At 78.0% G+C, this 19,133-nt stretch overlaps 4 protein-coding genes across 7 annotated transcripts; 3 read left to right on the top strand and 1 right to left on the bottom strand.

Annotated features, from left to right (window-relative positions):
• Positions 1-302: 302 nt before the first annotated feature.
• LOC118260620 (drebrin-like) lies at positions 303-5,657 on the top strand. The gene is made up of 14 exons (XM_035571018.2): positions 303-428; positions 1,862-1,914; positions 2,007-2,119; positions 2,324-2,398; positions 2,862-2,999; positions 3,107-3,184; positions 3,295-3,446; positions 3,555-3,609; positions 3,740-3,814; positions 3,897-4,017; positions 4,098-4,802; positions 4,924-5,039; positions 5,299-5,353; positions 5,434-5,657. The coding sequence occupies exons 1-14, from the start codon at positions 343-345 to the stop codon at positions 5,532-5,534; spliced, it is 1,923 nt and encodes a 640-aa protein (XP_035426911.2). The 5' UTR covers positions 303-342; the 3' UTR covers positions 5,535-5,657.
• A 256-nt stretch (positions 5,658-5,913) lies between these two features.
• RTKN (rhotekin) lies at positions 5,914-12,422 on the bottom strand. 4 transcript variants are annotated; one of them, XM_050716945.1, is made up of 12 exons: positions 12,358-12,422; positions 9,764-9,963; positions 9,622-9,683; positions 9,452-9,505; positions 9,268-9,385; positions 8,819-9,040; positions 8,655-8,749; positions 8,272-8,378; positions 7,879-8,010; positions 7,648-7,813; positions 7,455-7,559; positions 5,914-6,684 (listed from the first exon to the last, which is right to left on the bottom strand). In XM_050716945.1, exons 2-12 carry the CDS (start codon positions 9,922-9,924, stop codon positions 6,326-6,328), a joined length of 1,581 nt encoding a protein of 526 aa, XP_050572902.1. In that variant the 5' UTR covers positions 9,925-9,963; positions 12,358-12,422; the 3' UTR covers positions 5,914-6,325. The 4 variants fall into 4 exon arrangements, with proteins under 4 accessions (XP_050572902.1, XP_035426858.1, XP_035426857.1 ...); XM_035570965.1 differs by lacking the exon at positions 12,358-12,422 and adding an exon at positions 11,751-11,901 and having other exon boundaries at positions 7,879-8,007; XM_035570964.1 differs by lacking the exon at positions 12,358-12,422 and adding an exon at positions 11,751-11,901.
• Positions 12,423-14,299: 1,877 nt separating this feature from the next.
• Positions 14,300-16,554, top strand: INO80B (INO80 complex subunit B). Its single transcript, XM_035570970.2, has 5 exons — positions 14,300-14,434; positions 14,638-14,833; positions 14,995-15,113; positions 15,495-15,676; positions 15,943-16,554. The coding sequence occupies exons 1-5, from the start codon at positions 14,389-14,391 to the stop codon at positions 16,405-16,407; spliced, it is 1,008 nt and encodes a 335-aa protein (XP_035426863.1). The 5' UTR covers positions 14,300-14,388; the 3' UTR covers positions 16,408-16,554.
• Positions 16,555-17,270: 716 nt separating this feature from the next.
• On the top strand, positions 17,271-18,914 carry WBP1 (WW domain binding protein 1). The gene is made up of 4 exons (XM_035571025.2): positions 17,271-17,360; positions 17,591-17,693; positions 17,780-17,941; positions 18,130-18,914. Exons 1-4 carry the CDS (start codon positions 17,292-17,294, stop codon positions 18,786-18,788), a joined length of 993 nt encoding a protein of 330 aa, XP_035426918.1. The 5' UTR covers positions 17,271-17,291; the 3' UTR covers positions 18,789-18,914.
• Positions 18,915-19,133: the final 219 nt, after the last annotated feature.

Here is a 19,133-nt window from a genome sequence, read left to right on the forward strand (position 1 = left end):
ACGCCCCGCACCCACGCCCTGGTGCTCCCGAACCGCCGGGGGGAGGCCCGGCATCGCCGCGCCCCCGCGCTCTGCCCCGGGCCGGGCCCCCCCGGCGGCAGTGACCCCGTCCCGGGCGGCCACCGGGAGGCCCCCGTGCACCGGTAACGGCCCCGCCGCCGGTAGCGGCCCCGCGCCCCCTCCACCGCCCCCTCCGGGCCGGGCGCAGGGCGCGGGGCTGGCGCGGCGCCCGGTCCCGCCCGGTCCCGCCCGGTCCCTCCCCGCCCTCCCGGCGGCGGCGGAGGCGGGGCCGGGCCGGGCGCAGGATCTGTCCGGGCGGCGCGGGGCCGGGCAGGGCGCAGCATGGGGGCCCCGGGGCTGGACCGGCACCGGCTGGCGCTGCTGGCGGCCAAGGAGGACGTGGGCAACCCGCGGGCGGCCACCAACTGGTGAGGGCACCGGGCACCGGGCACCGCGCTTCGGCACCGGGCACGGGCGGGGGCCGCGACGTGCGGGGCAGCGGGCGGGGGGGACCCACGCGGGGCCGGGGAACCCGGGCACCGGAGCCGGGCCGGGGGGGCCCGGGGCGCACGTGGACCCACGCACCGGGGCCGGCCGAGCGTGGCCCCGGGGAACGGGGACGGCGGGACGGTGCCGAGACGGTGCCGCGGCCCCGGGGCTGGGCCCCGCCCGGCGCTGAGCCCGCGGACCCGGGCAGGGAACCGGGCGGCCCGGCCCGGCCCGTCGGGCTGGGAGCGGCTCCGGGGCGCGGGGCCCGCCGGGGCTGAACGGCCCCGGGACGCGCCAGGGCCGGGGGGAGCGGCCGCGCCCCCGCACCGGTGCCCGCCCGGGGGTGCCCGCAGCGCCCCGCCCGGCTCTGCCATCCCCCCCGGCCGCACCGCGTGGGGACCGCGGCTCCTGCCCGGCCCCGCCCGGGCGTGGGAGCCCCGCGCCCCTCCCGTTGCCGGCGGGGCGGCGGAGCCTGTCCCGGGACCGGTGCCGCTCCTCCCGCGGGAGCTGGGCCGCGAGCCGGCGCCCTCCCGACACCGCGCGGCCGCGGTCGGGGCCGGCTGTCGCGGCGGGTCCCCCGGGCTGGCGGCGGCGGGGCGGGGGGGGCGGGGGGGCCGGGGGCGGGGCCGCCCCTTTCCCCGCCGCCCGTCGCTTCCCGGGGCCGCGCGGCCCCGCGGCCGCTGCCCTCTGCCCCGTGGCCCCGAGCCGCGCCGTGCTCCAGCGCGCCGCTACCGAGCCGTGCCGAGCCGTGCCGAGCCGTGCCGAGCCGTGACGAGCCGTGCCGCTCCGCACGCGTGCTGCTGGAGCTGGGCCCCGCCGTGTCCCCGGCGCGCAGCGTGCCGCCACATGCGGCTGTAATCGGAGCCGTGCCGAGACAAAGGCGGCGGCGGCTGGCGGGGAATGCCGCCCCGGCGGGGGGCTCACCGGCCCCCCCGGCCCCAGCCCCGGGCGCACGAGGCCGGGGGGCGCCGGCGGGTCGGGGCTGCCCGGCCGCTGGGGGGGCTCTCGGGCAGCGGGGAGAGGCCGGCTCGGGGCCGGTATCACCGGGGGAGGGGGGGGGACGGGCACGGGCCGGCGGGGTCCGGGCGCTGCGGCGCTTCCCGCGGCCCCATTGTCCCCTGGGCGGATGCTGCCGGCGGCACTTCCACGAATTCAGCCCGGCGGGCAGCGGGGGGGCACGGCGGGGGGTGGGCACGGCGCGGGGGCCGGGCACTGGTGGGCGGGGGCCGGCGGAGCCGCGCGGTCCCGGTGCGGCGGGGACCCGGGGCTGGATCCCCGCCGCCCCCCCGGCCCTGCCCCGGCTCCTCCCGGCGCTTCCCCCGGGGGTGCCGCCTCCCCCCCCTCCCAGCTGCTGATCCCTCTGCCCCCCCAGGGCCGTCTTTGCCTACGAGAAGCACCATGACCTCAAGCTGCTGGACTCCGGAGGTACGAGGGGGGGCCCGGCCGCTGCCTGCCCCCGCGGAGTGCGCGGGGGTCCCGCAGCGCCCGGCCCCCCCCTGACCGCCCCCTCCTCGCAGCCGGGGGCGCGGACGAGCTGGCCGGCAAGTTCTGCGCCGGCAGCGTCATGTACGGGCTGTGCCGCCTCCGGGACCCCGCCACCGGCGCCCCCCGCATCGTCCTCATCAGCTGGGTGAGCGCGGGCCGGGGGCTCCTGCGGGGGGGCGCCGGGGCTGACCCCGCCGCCTCGCAGCCCGCCGCGGGCACGGCCGAGACCCCCCCCGGCCCCCGGCCCCGCGGCCGCGCCGGGTCGCGGGGGGGGCTCCGGCCGGCGGCGGGCGCGGGGCGGGGGGGGCGCGGCGGGGCCCCAGCCCTGAGCCGCCTGTGCCCGTGCCAGGTCGGGGAGAAGACGCCCGAGTCCCAGCGGCAGGCGTGCGCGGGGCACCTGCCGGCCATCAGAGCCTTCTTCAGGGTGAGTCGGGGCCGGCGGGGGGCCGGGGGCGGCCCCGCCCCGGGGGGGCTCCCCCCGCCCCTCCTCCCGCCCCCCAGCCCGGGGCAGCCCCGACCTTTGCTTGCTGCGCTCAGTGCATTCCTGGCGCTGCTGACTCAGGCGCCGCCGTTCCCAGCTCCCAGCCTTGGCCGCCGACCCGGGGCTGCGGCTGGGCTCCCTGCCCCGGCCGGATCCTGCCCGGCCCCGCAGCAGCGGGGACGCTGCCCCAGCCCGCCCTGCGGGACATCCCCGCGCCTGGATCCGGCCCCGCGCCTGGATCCGTCGGGCGCGCGCACGCGGCGGGGAATGGCGCCGGGATTCCCTGGGGAGCGCTCGGGGGGGCTGCGGGCCCGTCCCGGGGGGAGCGGGGGCGGGGGCTGCGGCGGCCGGCGCCTCGGCACCCCCGCGGGTGCTCGGGGCTGACGCCGTCCCCGTCTGGCGGCAGGAGGCCAGCGTGGTGCTGAGCGCCCGGCGCGCCGAGGAGGTGACCCAGGAGGGGCTGAGCCGCGCTCTGGCCCAGCTGGCCCCCGCCGCGGCCCCCCCGGCCAGGAGGGCCCCCCCGGCCGACACCGAGGAGCTGGTGGTGAGCGGGGCCGGCGGGGCCGGGGACCGGGGCCGGCGGCGCGAGGGCGCCCCCCGGGTGCTCGGCGCCGCCGCGGGGCCGCCCTGAGGCCCGGCCGGTCCCCGCAGGGCACCAACTACCGCAAGACGAACCCGGCGCTGGAGATCCGCCGGACCCAGCGGGACTCCTTCTGGGCGCAGGCCGAGGTGAGCGCCGGGGGGCCCCGCGCGGCCGCCGCTCCCGGGGGGCCCGGGCCCGGCCCCGGTGCCGCTCCCGGGGGGCCCGGCCCCGCTGAGCCCGGTGCCGCCCGGCGCAGCGCGAAGAGGAGCAGCGCAAGGAGGAGGAGCGGCGGCGGCTGCTGGAGGAGCGGCGGCGGTGGGAGCGGGAGCGGATGGAGGAGGAGAGGCGGGAGGCGGCCGAGCGCGAGCAGCGCTTCAGGGAGAAGGAGCGGCTGATCGAGGAGCACCGGTGAGCGCGGCACCCCCGGGGGCGCGCAGCCGCCCCCGCCCCGTCCCCGCGGCCCCCGAGCCCCGGCGGCGGCCCCGGTGCCGGCCCTGAGGGTCCCCGTCCCGGCAGGAAGGAGCAGGCGCGGCTGGAGGCGGAGGAGCGGAGGAAGGAGAAAGCCCGCTGGGTGAGCGGGGCCGGGGCCGGGGATCGGGGCCACGGGGGGACGGGGCACGGGGGGACGGGGCGGGCGCGGGGCTGCCCCGCCCCAGCCGCCTCACCGCGGCCCCGTCCCGGTCCCGGTCCCGGTCCCGCAGGAGCAGCAGCAGCGGGAGCACGAGGAGGCCACGCGGGACCGCTCCCGGCGCTCCGAGTCCATCGAGAAGGCGGCCGTGAGTGCGGGGGGGCGGGAGGACGAGGGGGCCGGGGGGGCCGGGGGCCGCCGCTGACGGCCGTCCCCTCCCGGTGCTGCAGGAGGCGGCCGTGCTGGTGTCCCAGCGCCCGCAGAACCCCCGGGATTTCTTCCGGCAGCGGGAGCGCGCGGGGTCCGCCTCCGGGGCTCCGCTGCCCGCCGGCCCCCTGGGCGCCCGGCCCGGTAGGTGCGGGGGGCGGGAGGGGGCGGGCCGGGGGGGCCGGGCCGGGCCGGGGGCCGGCTGCTGACCCGCGCTCCCCCAGGAGCCCGGCGGCCGTTCCTGCGGTACCAGCGCAGCCTGACCGAGTCAGCCTTCATCTTCCGCCGGCCGGAGCCCCCGCCCTCGCCCGCGCCCCTCGACCCCGGGGCTTTCAGGGCGGCGCCCCCCCCCAGCCCCCGCCGCCCCCCGCCGCCGCTCCCCGCCAGCCCCGCGGGGACGGGGCCCCCCCCTCGCTGTGCCGCCGCGGGGGCTCCCAGCCCAGCCGGGGCAGGGCCCCCCCCGACCCTGCCGGGGTCCCCGCCCCCCGCCAGCCCCCCCGGGTCGGGGCCCCCCGACGGCACCCGTGGGGCAGAGCCCGAGCCCCCCCGCGGCACTCCCGGGCTGGCCCCCCCCAGCAGCTCCGGCGGGGGGCTGCCGCCCCCGAGCCCTCCCTGGCAGCCCCCCCCGGGGCCGGCCGTGCCGTCCTCCACCGACAGCGCGGGGGCTGAGGCTCTGCCTCTGCCCAGCCCCCCCGGCACCCCCCTGGATGAGGAGGGCCCCCCCCAGGGCACCCCGCCCCTCCCCAGCCCCCCGGCTTGGGGGTCTCCGGGGCTGCCGGTGGGGCCGGGTGAGGGGGCCCTGAGCCCCCGGGGGGGGTCTCCTCCCCCTGGGCTGGCACCCGCCCCGGTGCCCCCGCGTGGCCCCAGCCCCCCCAGCCCACCGCAGGATCCGGCCCTCCCCAGCCTGGCAGCCCGGGAGCCACAGCAAGGTGGGTGCCCGCAGCCCCCTGCCCGCTGCGTGGGGCTGGGGTGGGGGTCCTGCACGCTGCACCCCCCAGCCCCAGCACCTGGGCTGGTGGGGGGGGCTCAGCCATGCCCCCGTCCCCCCAGGGACCATCGGGGAGCCTGAGCAGGAGCCGGCCCGCGGCGACTTGGGACACAACGGCATCGGGGGCCTCGGGCATGGGGGGTGGCCAGCCCTCTGGGAGCAGGACCCCCCAGTGCAGGTAGGGCTGGGGGGGCTGGGGGCACAAGGTGGTGGTGGCGTGGGTGGGACGGGCAGCACCTGCGGCAGGTGGGGGGCAGCGGGGAGCTGGGGGTGGATGTTTGGGGGCTGGGAGGGGACGGCAAGGGGAGCAGGGATGGGACGGGGGGGGCGAAGACAGGGCAGGGGCTGAGGGGGGGACAGGACGGGGCTGGGGGCAAGGGGCAGGGCAGGGCAGGGGGGCCCTGAGAGCAGGGGACCCCCGGGGCCCTCTCCCGCAGGGGGATGAGCCCAGCGACACCATCCTGCCGGAGCTGCTGCACAAAGCCAAGCCAGGTACCGCTGCACCCCCCCGACCCCCCTGTGTGTCCCGAGCCCCCTGGCCGGGCTCAGCCCTCACCCCCTCTCCCCCCCAGGCTTCGCCCTGCTGCTGGCCCGCGATGCCCCCCACCAGCAGCTGCCTGCTGGCAGCAGCCCCCCAGCCGAGGACGAGGACCTCTCCCCTCATGCTGTGTAGTCGGGGGGGACAGCAGCACGCCGCCCCCCCCCCCAGCACCGCCTACTGTGCCCCCCAGCACCCCCACAGCCGGGGCTGCCCCCAGCCCCCCATGCATTGGCTGCCCCGCACCTCGCCCCACTGCCCCACGCTCGGTGTGGTGCCTGCAGCCCCCTGCCCCCCCCCCCAGCACAGCCTCTTGCACTGGGGCCGCTGGCCCCCTACCCCCCCCATACAGCAGCTTTGGGAAGCAGCCACGCACCCCACAGCCCCGACCCACCTGTGCAGCACAGGGCTGGGGGGGGACAGGGGTCCCAAGATTGGGGGGCACAGGGCAGGCAGCAGGACCTTGCCCCCCCCCCCCCCCCCCGCGATCCCCAGCCCCCCCAGTGAGACGCAGTGGCTGTTAAATAAATTTTAATGCACATGAATGAGGTGGCGTCAGCTGGTCCCCACGGGGTGCAGCGGGGCCAGGGTTAGGAACGGTGAGGAAAGCAGAGTGGGGGGGCTCTGGCCCCCGGGGGCTGGGCCCACACCTGCTCATGGTGGGGTGAGCCCCGAGCACCCCTTGGAGGGGGTCAGCCCCAAATGCCCCCTGCAGTGGCGGCATTGGCCCCAAGCCCCCCCACTCCCCCCCGGCACAGGGCACCGTAAATTCCAGTTTCTCCCCAAGGAAAGAAGCTCTGAGCCCCCAGCAGGGCCAGGGACCCCTGGGACCCCCCACTGCCTCCCAGGACAGGTCCCCTGTGGTGTCAGCCCCCCCGGGGGGGGGACAGGGCCCCCCGCCCCTGAGCCTCCTGTAGGTCCCGGGCTCAGACCTGGGACTGGAGGTACCCGGGGGGGGCCGGCAGGCTCGGGGGGGGAGGCGCACGCTCCGTGTCCGGGCTGCTGCTGCCGGGGCTGGAGGAGCTGGAGCCGGGCGATGGGTGCGGGGAGGGGGCGCGCCGGGCCCCCCGCCCCTTCAGGGTGCTGAGCTTGGCGTCGAGCGAGAGTGTGCGGGGGCGGGCACGGGGGCCGGGGCTGACCCCGCTGGGGGGGGTGGCGCACAGGGGGGGCCCCTCAAAGAGGGAGAGCCAGGGGGGGCAGCCCAGCCCCGGCCCCCCCTCCAGCCCCGCCGCCCGCCGCGTCAGGATGTCCGTCACTGCCTCGATGTCGTCGGCCGGCTCAATAGCTGCGGGGAAGAGCGGGGGTCAGCGGGGGGCCAGCCAGGTGCATCCCCCACCACAGGGAGGGCCGGGATGTGCCCCGCGGCTGGGACAGGCACCGGGACCGGGACGTGCACGGGAACCGGGACGTGCACTGGAGCTGGGACAACTGGGGCGTGCCCTGCAGCCTGGGTGGCCAGGACATGCCCCATGGCCACGACAGCCAGGATGCGCCCTGTGGCCAAGGCAGCTGGGATTTGCCCTGCAGCCGGTGCTGCTGCGACACCTCCGGCAGGCAGGGGCAGCTGTGCCATGCCCCGTGGCCGGGGTGGCCGTGCCGTGCCCCGCGGCCGCGCCGTGTGTAGCTGTGCCACGCCGCGCAGCGGGTGCCGCTGGCCCAGCCTGCCGGCCCCGTACGTCACCTGTCGCTGTAATAGGAGGAGAGCAGGGCGCGGATCTCCGCCGAGACGGCGTTATCCTGCAGCAGGAGCCCTTCGCAGGCCGAGGGCGGCACGGCAGGGCCGGGCAGGGCTGCACCGTGGGAGGGCACGGCCAGGGGCAGAGAGAGGCAGAGGACAGCAGAGAGAAGGCAGGAGGTTAGGGAGGCGCAGGTGGCAGGAGAGGCTGGTCAGTGGAGAAGAGGAAGGTGAGGAGGAAGGTGAGGAGGAAGGTGAGGAGGAAGGTGAGGAGGAAGGTGAGGAGGAAGGTGAGGAGGAAGGTGAGGAGGAAGGTGAGGAGGAAGGTGACGAGGAAGGTGACGAGGAAGGTGAGGAAGCCGCGCGCAGGCCGCACTCACCCATCTCGTGGTACAGCGAGCCCTGCCGTGGCAGCGGGGCAGGCGGCCGGCGTGGCGGCGGCACCTCGATGCGCATCAGCTCGTCGCAGCACTGCTTCCACTGGCCTGCGGGGAGTGGAGGGGAGGGGAGGGGGCCAGACTCAGTGCGCCACGGGGCGGGGGTCCTCGTCCCCGTCCCCGTCCCCGCACGCACTCATGTCGTAGAAGTGCTGCCAGAAGGCCTCCATCCAGCGCTGCGTCTCGGCACGGCTCTCGGCCAGCAGCGTGTGGGTCACCTCCTCGGCCCCGTAGCGGTTGGTGACGGACATGCTGTGCAGCTTCCCGCGCGCCTCCTGCTCCGTGGCACGGATCCGGGTCTCCTGCGGGGCACGCTGCGGTCAGCCTGCGCCCCCGCGCCTCCCCAGCCCCCCAGCCCAGCCCCTACCTTGTTGATGGCGATGGTGAGCGCCGGCTCCACGCCCGCCTCAGCCTCCTGCGGGCGCCGGTAGCAGAGGAGGTTGGTGCCGCGCAGGACGCAGAACAGCCGAGCCCAGCCCTGCGGCTCCCCCGATGCCTGCTGCCGTGGGACAGGGCTGCTCAGCGCCCACAGCCCAGCCCCGGGGGTGGGAGCAGCCCCCGCCCCAGTGCAGGGATCCCCGCTCCCCATCCCCACCACGGTCCATAGCCTAACGGCAGGGATGGCTGTCACCTGGCGGGCTGCTGGCGCTGCCTGTCCCCTACCCACCCTGCCCCAACACAGCCTGTCCCTGCTCCACCCCTGTTCCCATTCCATCCCCGTCCCGTCCCCGTCCTATCCCCATCCTGTCCCCGTGCTCACCTGCACCTTGAGGAAGCCGCACATCATCTGGGTGGCCATGCAGCGGGGCTGGGCGGCCAGGCGGCAGCACATGCTGCCATACAGCGGCAGCCAGAAGGAGCTCTCCTCTGGGGGGGGCAGAGCACTCAGAGGGGGGCCCTAGGGCAGGGCCCCCCTCCCAGCCCCCTACCTGGCCCCAGCTCTCCCCAAAGCTGCCCACGTCCCAGTGCTGCCCCCCCACCTTGCCAAGACACCAGCCCCAGCCCCGACAACCCCCCTCTCCCCACATCCAGCCGGGACCCCGCAGCTTCTTCTCCCCCGCCCCATCACACCCCAGCCCCCCTGCCCCCCCCAGGCCCCCAGCCCCATCCCTGGCCAGGGAAGCCGCACGGTGCTGCGCTCACCATTGCAGGCGATGGCGAGGTCGTGGGTGCGGAAACCGTCCTGCACCTCGGCCAGGGACAGCACCGCGTGCGCCAGCAGGTGATACTTGGGGCCCCTGCGGGAGCCGAGAGTGAGGGGCAAGCAGCCGTGTGGGGGGGGTGTCGAAGGGGGGTCAGGTACTCACGGCACGCTGGGGGCCGGCAGCAGCAGGGGGCCGCTGCCACCGTTACCGCCGGGGCTGCCGGGGCCCCCGTCCATGGCGGTGCGCAGCCGGCGTCCCGAGGAGCGGCCCAGGGAGCTGCTGAGCTTGCTGGCCAGCTTCTTGGGCGCGCTGCCCGGCGCCTCCTCCTCCAGCCCCGCGCTGTACAGCTCCACCTTCAGCTCGAAGTCCGGCCCGGCCTCCGTGCTGGGGGCACGGCTCAGCGGGCGCACGCAGCCCCCGGCCCCCGCCCTCCCCGCTGCCGGGGGGGCACTGCCGGGGAGCCCCCGGGGACGTGGGAATGCAGGGACGCGAGGACACGGAGATGCAGGGAAATGGGGACGCGGGGATAGGCGGGGATTTGTGGGTTGCAGGGGCGCGGGGGGACGCGGGGACATGCAGGGACGCGGGGACCTGCCCGGCGCAGCGCGCACAAGAGGACGGCGTTCTCAAAGCAGATGTCGGTGAGGGTCCGGTCCACCAGCACCATCTCGGTGTCGTAGATCTCCACCCCGATCTGGAGGAGGCAGAAGACGGCGCAGCGGTGCAGCTCTGCGCCGGGGGCGGGGGTCAGGCGAGCGTGGGGCTGGGGGCTGCGCTGCCGCCCCCCCCACTCACCTCCCTTGTTCCTGAAGTACTCCGTGTCCTTCCACATCAGCGGGATGCGCAGGTCTGCGGGGGTGGGGGGGAGTGGTGGTGAGACCCCCGGGGCCCTGTCCTCGCCCCAGGGGCCGGTGCAGGACCCCCAGCGCCCCCCTGGCCCCGCAGGGCTTTTGGGGACCCCATACCTGAGATGCAGACCCTGCCCCGGCAGGGCAGGCGGTCATCTGTGGGGCCAGCGTCCGAGGGGCTGCGGGAGGAAGCGCAGAGCCGTGACCGCTGCCCGGGGGCCCCCACCTCCCGCCCACCCCCCCACCGCGGGGTCCTCACCGCCTGGCCACGCGCTGCATCACCTGCACCTCCTTCATGCGCTGCAGCTCCGACATGTAGGCCAGGATGCGGCTGTTGCACACCAGGAGGCTCTTGGTGGCCTCCAGCGCCTGCTCCCGCTGCGTGCAGGCAGCCAGCAGCTTGCAGGCCCCCTCCCGCATCCGGATCTCATGGTCAATCTTCTTCTGGATGTCCGTGTCCTGTGGGACAGGTGGCGTGGGAGCACAGGACCCAGTTGGGGGGGGGGGCCCGGGTCCCGCCCTCCCCTGCCACTGCAGACCCCGGCAGGTCCCCGGGAAGGGGCAGCCACATTCACATGGAGGGGACAGCGGCCCGCACACGGCCCCGCTCCCCCAGCATGGCCAGTGCCCGGGGCCGACCCTCCTGCCCCAAGCTAGCCTCTGCTGCACCAGCAAACACGTCCCCTGACCCCCCGGGCAGAGAGCCACCATCCCGGCCCAGGCCCCTGGGGAGCCACGTGCCCCAAAGACATGTCGCGTGCCCCAGAGACATGTCGCGTGCCCCACGGAGCGCCACGCGCCCTGCGGATACATCATGAACCCTGCGGGAGAGCCAAAAACCCCACAAGCACTTCACGAACCCCACGGGTATGCCACATGCCCCCCGGGTATGTCATCCACCCCACGGCTGTTTCCCACACCCCACGGACACGTCGCAGAGCGCACGGTTGCATCACATGCCCCACAGCTGTGCCACACACCCCACGGGTCCATCCTGCATCCCACAGACAAGCCACGTGCCCCACAGACACCCCACAGGGGAGCCGGATACCCACAGCTCCATCGTGCGCCCTACAGAGGTGCCGCGTGCCCCACAGCTCCATCATGCACCCCACAGACGTGCCACGCACCCCGCAGCTTCACTGTGCCTCCCAGGGGAGCTCCGTGCCCCACAGGCACATCACATGCTGCCCCGCACCCCACGGATCGGTGACGCATCCCGCAGCTGCCTGATGTGCCGCACGGAGGTGCCGCGCACCCCACGGACACCCCAGCCCTCCCAGCACTGTCCCCAGCTCCCCCCCCGGGACCGGAGCTGCAGAGGAGCCACATCGGAGGGCGGCAAAGCCCCCGCAGCCCCAGCCCCCCGCCCCGGGGCCCGCAGCCGCAGGGGGAAGGGGGCACCCCACAGCCGCACGGGCGGAGGATGCCAGACCCCGGCACGGGGCTGCCCCCTCCCGCAGGACCCCCCCGGAGCCCCCCTGCCGCAATCCGCAGCCTCGGCACTGCGCATCCCCCCCGCCCCCCGCCGGCTCGGCCCCCGACTCACGTTGCCGGTGCCGCGGCGATCCATGCCGGCCCAGGGCATCCCCCTGCCGCCCCCGTGCCCCAGCCCCCGGCCCCCGGCCCCCGGCAGCGGGGCCCGGCAGAGCTGCGGGCGGGCGCGGGGCCGGGGCTGGCGGAGCCGCAGCGCCGGAGCGGTGACATCACCGGCAGCTATAAATAGCCACCGGAGCCGCGGCGGGGGGCGCGGGCGGCTGCAGCCCCCTAGGGACCCCCCCCGTAAGCCCCGCGCCCCCCCCGCACCGCTCACTCTCCCCGCGCCCGGCGGCCCCACTCGCCATAGGGCGCCCGCCCCGCTGCGGGGAGCTTTTGGGGGCGCTGCTGGGCGAGGGGGGGCGACCGACGAGGGCCCCCCCCCCAAACCGAGCGTCGCAGCGGGTCCGGCCCGGGCGGGCGGAGGGGGCTGCGGGGGGAATTTGCTCCGAGCGCCGCGGGGCTCCGTCCGCCCCACCGAGAGAACGCGGGGGGCCCCCGCGCGGCAGGGCAGGGCCCCGGGCCGCGGGACCGGCCCGTTACCGGGGCCGCCCCCGGGTCCCCGCGCCCCGTCCCGGCCTCGCCGCGTGGCATCGCCCCGGGGGTGCCGCCGCGGGGCTGGGCGGCCGCGAGCCTCGGCCCCGGCGCCGCGGGGCAGCCGGTACCGGGGGCCGCTGCCGAGGGGGCGGGGGGCGCGACCCCCCCCGTACCTCGAGGCTGAGGGCGATCTGGCGGATGTAGAGCATGTTGAGGTCCTCCAGGATCCGCAGCTTGTCCTGCAGCGGGGCGCAGCCGTCCCGCCCGGCCACCTCCATCGGCCCCGCCGCGGCCCCACGGGGAGCCGCCGACACCGGGCGCGGGGATCCCGCATCCGCCCCGGCCCCCGGCCCGCGGCCCCCGCCGCGTCCAGCGCCGTGCGCGGCCTCCCCCGCCCGGCCCGGCCCGGCCCGGCTGCGGAGAGAAAGGGCCTTTCATCGCCCGGCCGCGGCCGGCGAACAAGCGGCCTCTGTGCCGGGAAAGGGCAGCGCGGGCGGCCGGGGGCAGGGGGGGACGGGACCGGGAGGGGCGGCGGGGGAGGGGGGAGGCAGCGGCCCCGAAACCCGCACGCGGGGGGCGCAGGGGTCGCGGGGGGAGCGGGGCCGGGCGCGGGGGGGTGTAAGGGGAGGGGGGTGAGGGGGGCGCCGGGACGTGGCGTGAGTTGCGGGGCCGGGGTCCCGGGCGCGTGGCGGGGACGTGGCCCCGGTGCGCCCCGCGCCGCCCCCCCGCCGCCCCCTGCCGGCCCCGGTGTGCGCTGCAGCGGGGCCGCCCCGCCGGTACCTGCCGCCGATCCCGGACCGCTGCTCCGGCGCGGCGCGGCGCGCACAGGAAGGCGGCGGCCGCCCGCCCCCTGCCCGCCCTCCCCCGGCATTCCTCCGGCGGCTCCGGTTACAGGGGCCGCCCCCGGCCCGGCCCGGCCCGGCCCCCCGCCCGCGGCACCGGCGGCACCGGCACCCCGGGGCGCGGGGGCGCCCCCTGGCGGCGGGTCCTTCCGCCCCCCCGCCCCCCCCCCGCTGTACCGAGACCCCGCCGCCGCGTGTGCAGCCGGTACGGGGCTACCGGGACCCGCGCCCCGTAAACCGGCCCGGGGCTCAGGGGACTCGGGCGCCCCCACGCCGGGACCTCCCGGTCTCTGCCCGGGGCGCGAAGCCCCCCGCGGCCGCAGCTCCCCGGCCGCACGCAGGCAGACACCGGGCCGCGGGGCTCGGCACGGCACGGGCGGGCTCGGCACGGCACCGCCACCGCCCCGGGCAGGACGCGGCCCCGCAGCCGGCGGCGGGGGCGCGGGGCCGTGGGAGCCGCCGGGGGCGCCGGCCCCTCCCGTGCCGCGGGGCCGGTTCCCGCTCCGCCCGGCCGGGCTCGCTGGGCCGGCAGCGCCCGGTCCCACCGGCGGGACGGGACGGGACGGGATGGGACGGGAGCGGCCGCCGCCGCCTTCGCCCTTCCCAGGCGGCTGCGCGGGCCCGGCCCCGGCCGTTCCCACCGCCCCGGGAGCCTCGTGGGGCCCCGCGCGGACCCCGCGGCACGGGAGGTCCCGGCGCGCCCACGCGGACACGTGGGGACACGCGTGGGGCTCCCGCCCGTCCCGCGGCGCGCAGGGGCTGCGCGGGGGGCTCCGGGGCGGCGGCACCCGGCGGGCGCCCAGGTACCGGCGGCGGGGCCGGGCCCTACCTGCGGGGCGGCGCCGAGCAGGCTGAGGCGGCAGCGGCCCCGTCGGATCTCCATCTCCAGCGCCGAGCCGCGGGCCACGGTCACCCGGCTGCGGTGGTTGCGGCAGAACATCGCGGCGGCGGGACCGGGGCCGGGGCCGGGGCCGGGGCCGGGGGCTAGGGCCGCTCCGGGTCCCACGGGAACTTCCCTGAGCTCCGAAGTCGCGCAAACCCCTCCCCGGGGCCGGCGGCACCTGGCGGCGGGGGCGGGCGGCGCCGCACCGGGCTGCACCGACACGCACCGAGCCGCGCCGACACGCACCGGGCTGCGCGGACACGCACCGAGCTGTGCCGAGCCGCACTGAGCTGCACCGAGCCCGCCCGGAGCGGGAGCGGGAGCGGGGCCGGGGCCGGGGCCGGGGCCGGGGCCAGTACCGGGCGTCCCCTGGCACGGGCGGGGCGGGCTCGGTGCCCCCAGCCGCGCGTGGCGCCGCCGGCCCCGGGCGGACAAAGCCCGAGTCAGGGCGGGCAGCTGCGGCCGGGGGCAGCGGGGGGGCCGCGCGTGTCCGTGCCCGTGCCCGTGCCGGGGGGGCGTGCAGGTGGCCAGGGCGCGTGTCCGTGCCCACGCGCGCACCCCGCGCTGTGCGCGCCCGCCGGTCCGCGCGTGCCCCGTGTGCCCGGGGCTGCGCACACGCGCGTGGCCTCCGGCGTGCACGCGCGTGGGGCCGGGCGCGCGTCGCGCCCCGGGGAGGCGGCGGCCGGGCCCCACGCGCGGGGCGCCGCGGGACCCCCCGGCCGGGGGCGCTGACCCGGGACGGCCGCGGCGCGCCCCGGTACCGGCGGGCCCGGCCCCTCCCCCCCCCGCCGCGCCCCGGCTCCGCCCCCCAGCCCCGGACCCCCCGCGCCGTGGCCGGGCCGAGGCAGGGCAGGGGCGGGGCGGGCCCGGCCGCAGGGCGCGCGGCAGCGGTTCCCACCCGGGCAGCGGGGCCCGGGGGACTGTGCCCGCTTCAAAGATGGCGGCGGCGGCGCTGCCCCGCCCTGCCGAGGCTGCGCGCGGTGCTCCGCGGCGGGCGGAAGCGGGTCCGTCCGCAATCGGTTCCCCCGCGTCGCGGGCTCGGGCTCCGGCGCCAGCACCGCCACCGGGCGCGGGCGGCTCGGCCGGATGAGCAAGGCGTGGCGGCGGGGCAGGGCGGAGGGCGGCGAGCACGGTGAGACCCCGGGCGGCCGGGGCGGGCCGGGGCCGGGCGCTCCCCGGCGGTCTCCTCGGGCCGGGCCCGGTGCCCCTGGCTCGGCCGGCGGCCTGGCCCCAGCCCCGGGAGCCCCGGTCCCGGCCCCGCGGGGTGTCCCCGCCTGCCCCTCGCGGGGTCCCGCGGCCGGGGCTCCGGGCAGGGCTGACGCCGGTGCCCCGCAGGCGAGGAGGACGATGCCGGCGGGCACGGCTCGCACAAGAAGAAGCACAAGAAGCACAAGAAGAAGCACAAGAAGAAGCACCACCACGAGCCCGCGGGGCCGCCCGCGCTCGAGGCGCCGGAGCCTGGAGCCGCCCTGCGGAAGCCGCAGCTCAAGCTCAAGATCAAGCTCGGGGGGCAGATCCTGGGCACCAAGAGGTGAGAGCGCGTGGCCGCTGTGCCCTGGGACCCTGCCCCTGCCCCTGCCCAGCACAGGGGCCCGGCTGGCCCCCAGCGCCCCCAGCCCCGCAGCACCGGTGCCCACCCCCACCCCCCAGAGCCCTGTTCCGGCCTCAGGGGCTGCCGCGCTCTCTCCGCAGCGTGCCGACCTTCACGGTGGTCCCCGAGGCGCCGCGCTCCCCCTCCCCGCTGATGGTGGTGGATGAGGAGGACGAGCCCACGGAGGGGGTGCCCATCGAGCAGTACCGGGCCTGGCTGGGTGAGTGCTGGGGCGGGCTCGCTCGGTCAGCCCCAGGGCGCTGCCACCGATGTGGGCACAAGGCGGGGAGACGTCGGGGCTGGAGGGTCTCTGAGGACGGGTTGGGCTGGAGGGTCTCTGAGGAAGGGTTGGGCTGGAGGGGGAAGTGGAGGGGCTGGAGCAAGAGGGGAGCCCTGGGGGGATGTTCTGGTTCCCTCCTCCAGGCTTTAAGCAGGCTGCGAGCGTCCAGTGCCTCAGTGAGCAGGGCAGAAATGGTTCCTGCATCATGGGGGCAGTGTGAGTCACCCTGATGCAGTTTGGGGATGGCGTCACCCCAGGATGGAGCAGACACGGCAGCTGCACTCCCACAGTGACCGTTCTGTCCCTTGCTGCCTGGCCTAGATGAGGACAGCAACCTGGACCCCTCACCCCTGCCAGACCTGGACTCAGAGAGTTGCTTCCCTGCCCGTGAAGAGGAGGAGGAGGAAGAAGAGCGCTGGCTCGATGCCCTGGAGAAGGGTGAGCTGGACGACAACGGGGAGCTCAAGAAGGAGGTGGATGAGTCCCTGCTGACGGCGAGACAGGTGAGGGTGGCAGCATGGAGGCATGGGACTGGGCTGGGGTGGTGGTGAAGCCTGCTCAGGGGCAGCCCCCAGCCAGGGGCATCCTGCCTAGTTTGGGTGCTGCCTGAGAGGAGGCTGGCTCTGGCGAGATGAGGAGCGTGGGGACCCCAGAGCTGGCCGGGAATCAGGTCGGAGGCTCCGTGCCCTCGGAGGGACAGGGATGGGGGCCTCTCCCCGCCTCCCGGGGCCTCTCCTCCAGCCTGATGGTGCCCCCGTGGCCCCCGCAGAAAGCCCTCCTGCACAAGCAGCAGAGCCAGCCGCTGCTGGAGCTGCCCATGGGCTACAAGACGAAGGAGATGACGGAGGAGATGCTGGTGAAGCGCGAGGAGCGGGCCCGCAAGCGGCGCCTGCAGGCGGCCAAGAAGGCGGAGGAGAACAAGAACCAGACCATCGAGCGCCTCACCAAGACCAACAAGGCCAAGGTGAAGACGCTGCGGGAGCGCAGGGCCAAGCAGGCGCCCTGCCCCGTCGTGCACTACTGCAACGCCGCCGACCGCATCACCGTCTCCTTCCCGGCCGGCATGGCCCTGCCGCTGCTGCCCGCGCCCGCCCCCGCCGCGCCGCCGCCCGCCCTCTGCGGGGTGAGCGGCTGCTCCAACCACAAGCGCTACTCCTGCTCCCGCACCGGGCTGCCGCTCTGCAGCCTGGCCTGCTACAAGAAGAACCTGCGGCTGCAGGAGGCCGCGGCCTAGCGCCGGCACCCACGGGACGGGGCCGGACGGGACCGGAGGCACGGGACAGGACTGGCGGCGGTGCCGGGGCTGGGACCGGGGGAAGCCCGGGGGGGTCCCTGGTGCTTCCCGGTGGTCCCCGTGCCCGGGGCCGGGGGGCGCCGGGGGGTCCCCGCCAGGCCCCGGGCCCGGCCCCGCCCCCCCGGGCACGCCGCGGTTGGCTCCGCCCCTCCCGGGGCAACGGAGGCGGGGCCAGCGGGCGGGGGGTGGGCGGGCGGCTGCCGGCGGGCCCCATTGGCTGGGAGCGCTGTCTGGCAAAGAACAACGCCGCTGGTTGGTCGGCCTCTCCGCCAATCTTTCGCCTGAGCAGTGCTTTCGCGTCTGTTTAGCTGCGGCTCCCTAAGCGCCCGCCTCTGGGACGGGACCAAGCTCGCCATTGGTGGCGCCGGCTGCCCGTCACGCGCGGCTACGGAGGGCGAGGCCCCCATTGGGCAGGAGCCACGTCCGTCGCGGCCGGGGAGGTGGCGCTCGGCCTCCGATTGGCCGCGGCCGCCGCCACTCCCCGCGGGGGCGGGGCTCGGTCCCTTTGTCTCTGTTGTTGGGCGTGAGGTGCGGGCAGACGGCACCCGATTGGCGGGGGCAGGGCGGCGGCGGCGGCGCCGATTGGCGGGCGGCGGCGAGGCGGCGCCGGATTGGCCGCGGCGGCGGCGGGGGGGCGGGACCTCGGGCCCGGGAGCGATGGCGGCGGCGGCGGCTGCGGCCCGGGCGGCGGCGGCGGCCCCGGCGGCCGCCATGGGGGCGGCGGCGGCGGCGGCGGGTCAGCGGCTGCTGCTGCGGGCGGCGGGGGCCGGGGCGGCCGAGCGGGAGGAGCCGGCGCGGGGCCGCGGCGGGCTGTAGGCGGCGCCATGGAGCGGCCCGGGAGCGGCGGCGCCGAGGGGGCCTGGGCCGCGCTGCTGGGCCGGCAGCACCAGCAGGTACCGGCGGGAGAGGCCGCACGGCGGGGGGGCGCCGCGAGCAGGACGGGGCGGGCCGGTACCGTCCCGTCCCGTCCCGTCCCGTCCCGTTCCGCCCCGCCCGGTCCCGTCCTTTCCCGTCCCGCCCCGCCGCAGCCCCCCGGGGCCGGTCCCGGTGCCCTGCAGCGGGCGCCCAGCAGCGGCGGCGGGCGGCCCGGCCCCGCGCGTGACGGCGTCGCTGCCCCCCGCAGGCCCGGGAGTACTGCCCGGGGGTGAACAACCAGCCCTACGTGTGCGAGACCGGGCACTGCTGCGGAGAGACCGGCTGCTGCACGTACTACTACGAGCTGTGGTGTGAGTGCGGCGGGGGGGCGGGGCTGGGCGCGGGGCAGGCGAGGGCAGCGGCGCGTTGGGACGGTCACCCCGCTCTGCCCCCGCAGGGTTCTGGCTGCTCTGGACCATCCTCATCCTCTTCAGCTGCTGCTGTGCCTACCGGCACCGCCGGGCCAAGCTGCGCCTGCAGCAGCAGCAGCGGCAGCGGGAGATCAACCTCATCGCCTACCACGGTGCCTGCAACTACCCCGCCTCCATGATGGATCTCAGTGAGTGCCGCTGCCCCCGCACGTCCCCGGGGCCCCGCGCTCGGCTCCGCGCTCGGCCCGGTCCTGAGGAGCCCCCCGGGGACAGAGGGGGCCGCGGCAGTTTGGGGTGGCTGCGCCCCGCGGAGGTGGGCACCGGAGGGGCCGGTGGGGGGCTCTCGTTGGCCGTGCTCACCGCGTGCCCCCCGCAGGGATGCTGGCTTCCTTCAAGCTGCCTGCCTACGAGGAGGTGGCCCACCGGCCCAGCACGCCGCCGCCGCCCTACAGCGCCATCCTGGCCCAGCTGAGCGGGCCGCGCAGCCGCCTGGGCTCCAGCAGCCTCACGCTCTCGCCCAGCTCGGAGAACTACACCAGCTGCTCCTGCGAGTCGAGCTGCGTGACGTCCCCCAGCAGCACCTCGCTGTCGGTGCAGGTGACGGACGAGACGGAGCGCAGCCGGGCCAGCACGCCCAGCGAGGAGGGCGGCACCAGCAGCACCGGCACCGGCGCCAGCTGGGAGCTGCCCGAGGAGCTGCCCGCCCGCCCGGCCCCGCACAAGCACGCCCTCTTCTCCTCCAACGTGGACTTCTTCGAGGCCGACTGCCACCGCTGCTCGGACATCGAGGAAGGCGAGGAGGAGGAGGGTGGCGCGGCCCCGGAGGAGGGCGGCGAGCACTACCGGCACCGGCGCCTGACGGGCGACTCGGGCATCGAGGTGGGGCGCTGCCAGGAAGAGGAGGGCGGCGAGGAGAGCGAGGGCGAGGGCGTGCGCCTGCTGGGCAAGGCCGGCCCCGTGCCGCCCCCGGCCCGGTGCAGCATCCCGGCTGAGGGGGGTGGCGGGGAGCCGGGCGCTCCCGCCCTGCCTGTCTGAGGGGCCCGGCCCGGCCCTGCCGTTGCCCCTGCCGCCACCATCACCTTGCCCGCGGGGCCGGCCCGGTGCCGCCCGCGCCTCTCCCCGCCGCCACGGCTCACGCCGCCGCTCCCCGCCTTGGAGCAGCCGGGCTGGGGGCACCTCGGTGCCGAAGCTGCCCCTGCTCAGAGGGCCCCGGGTGCGGCGGGGCCGCCTCTCCCCCGCCTCCGCTCCCCGCTGCGGCTCCGCGGGCTGTGCCGCCATCCCCGGGCTGTGGACTCTCGCCGCGGAGCCCCCGGGATGGCCCCGCCGCGGCGCCGCCGTGCCCCCCGCTGTCCCCTCTGAACTGCTTCCAGGGAGCCGGGC

Source organism: Cygnus atratus, unplaced genomic scaffold (assembly GCF_013377495.2).
Source record: "Cygnus atratus isolate AKBS03 ecotype Queensland, Australia unplaced genomic scaffold, CAtr_DNAZoo_HiC_assembly HiC_scaffold_56, whole genome shotgun sequence".
NCBI lineage: Eukaryota > Metazoa > Chordata > Aves > Anseriformes > Anatidae > Cygnus > Cygnus atratus.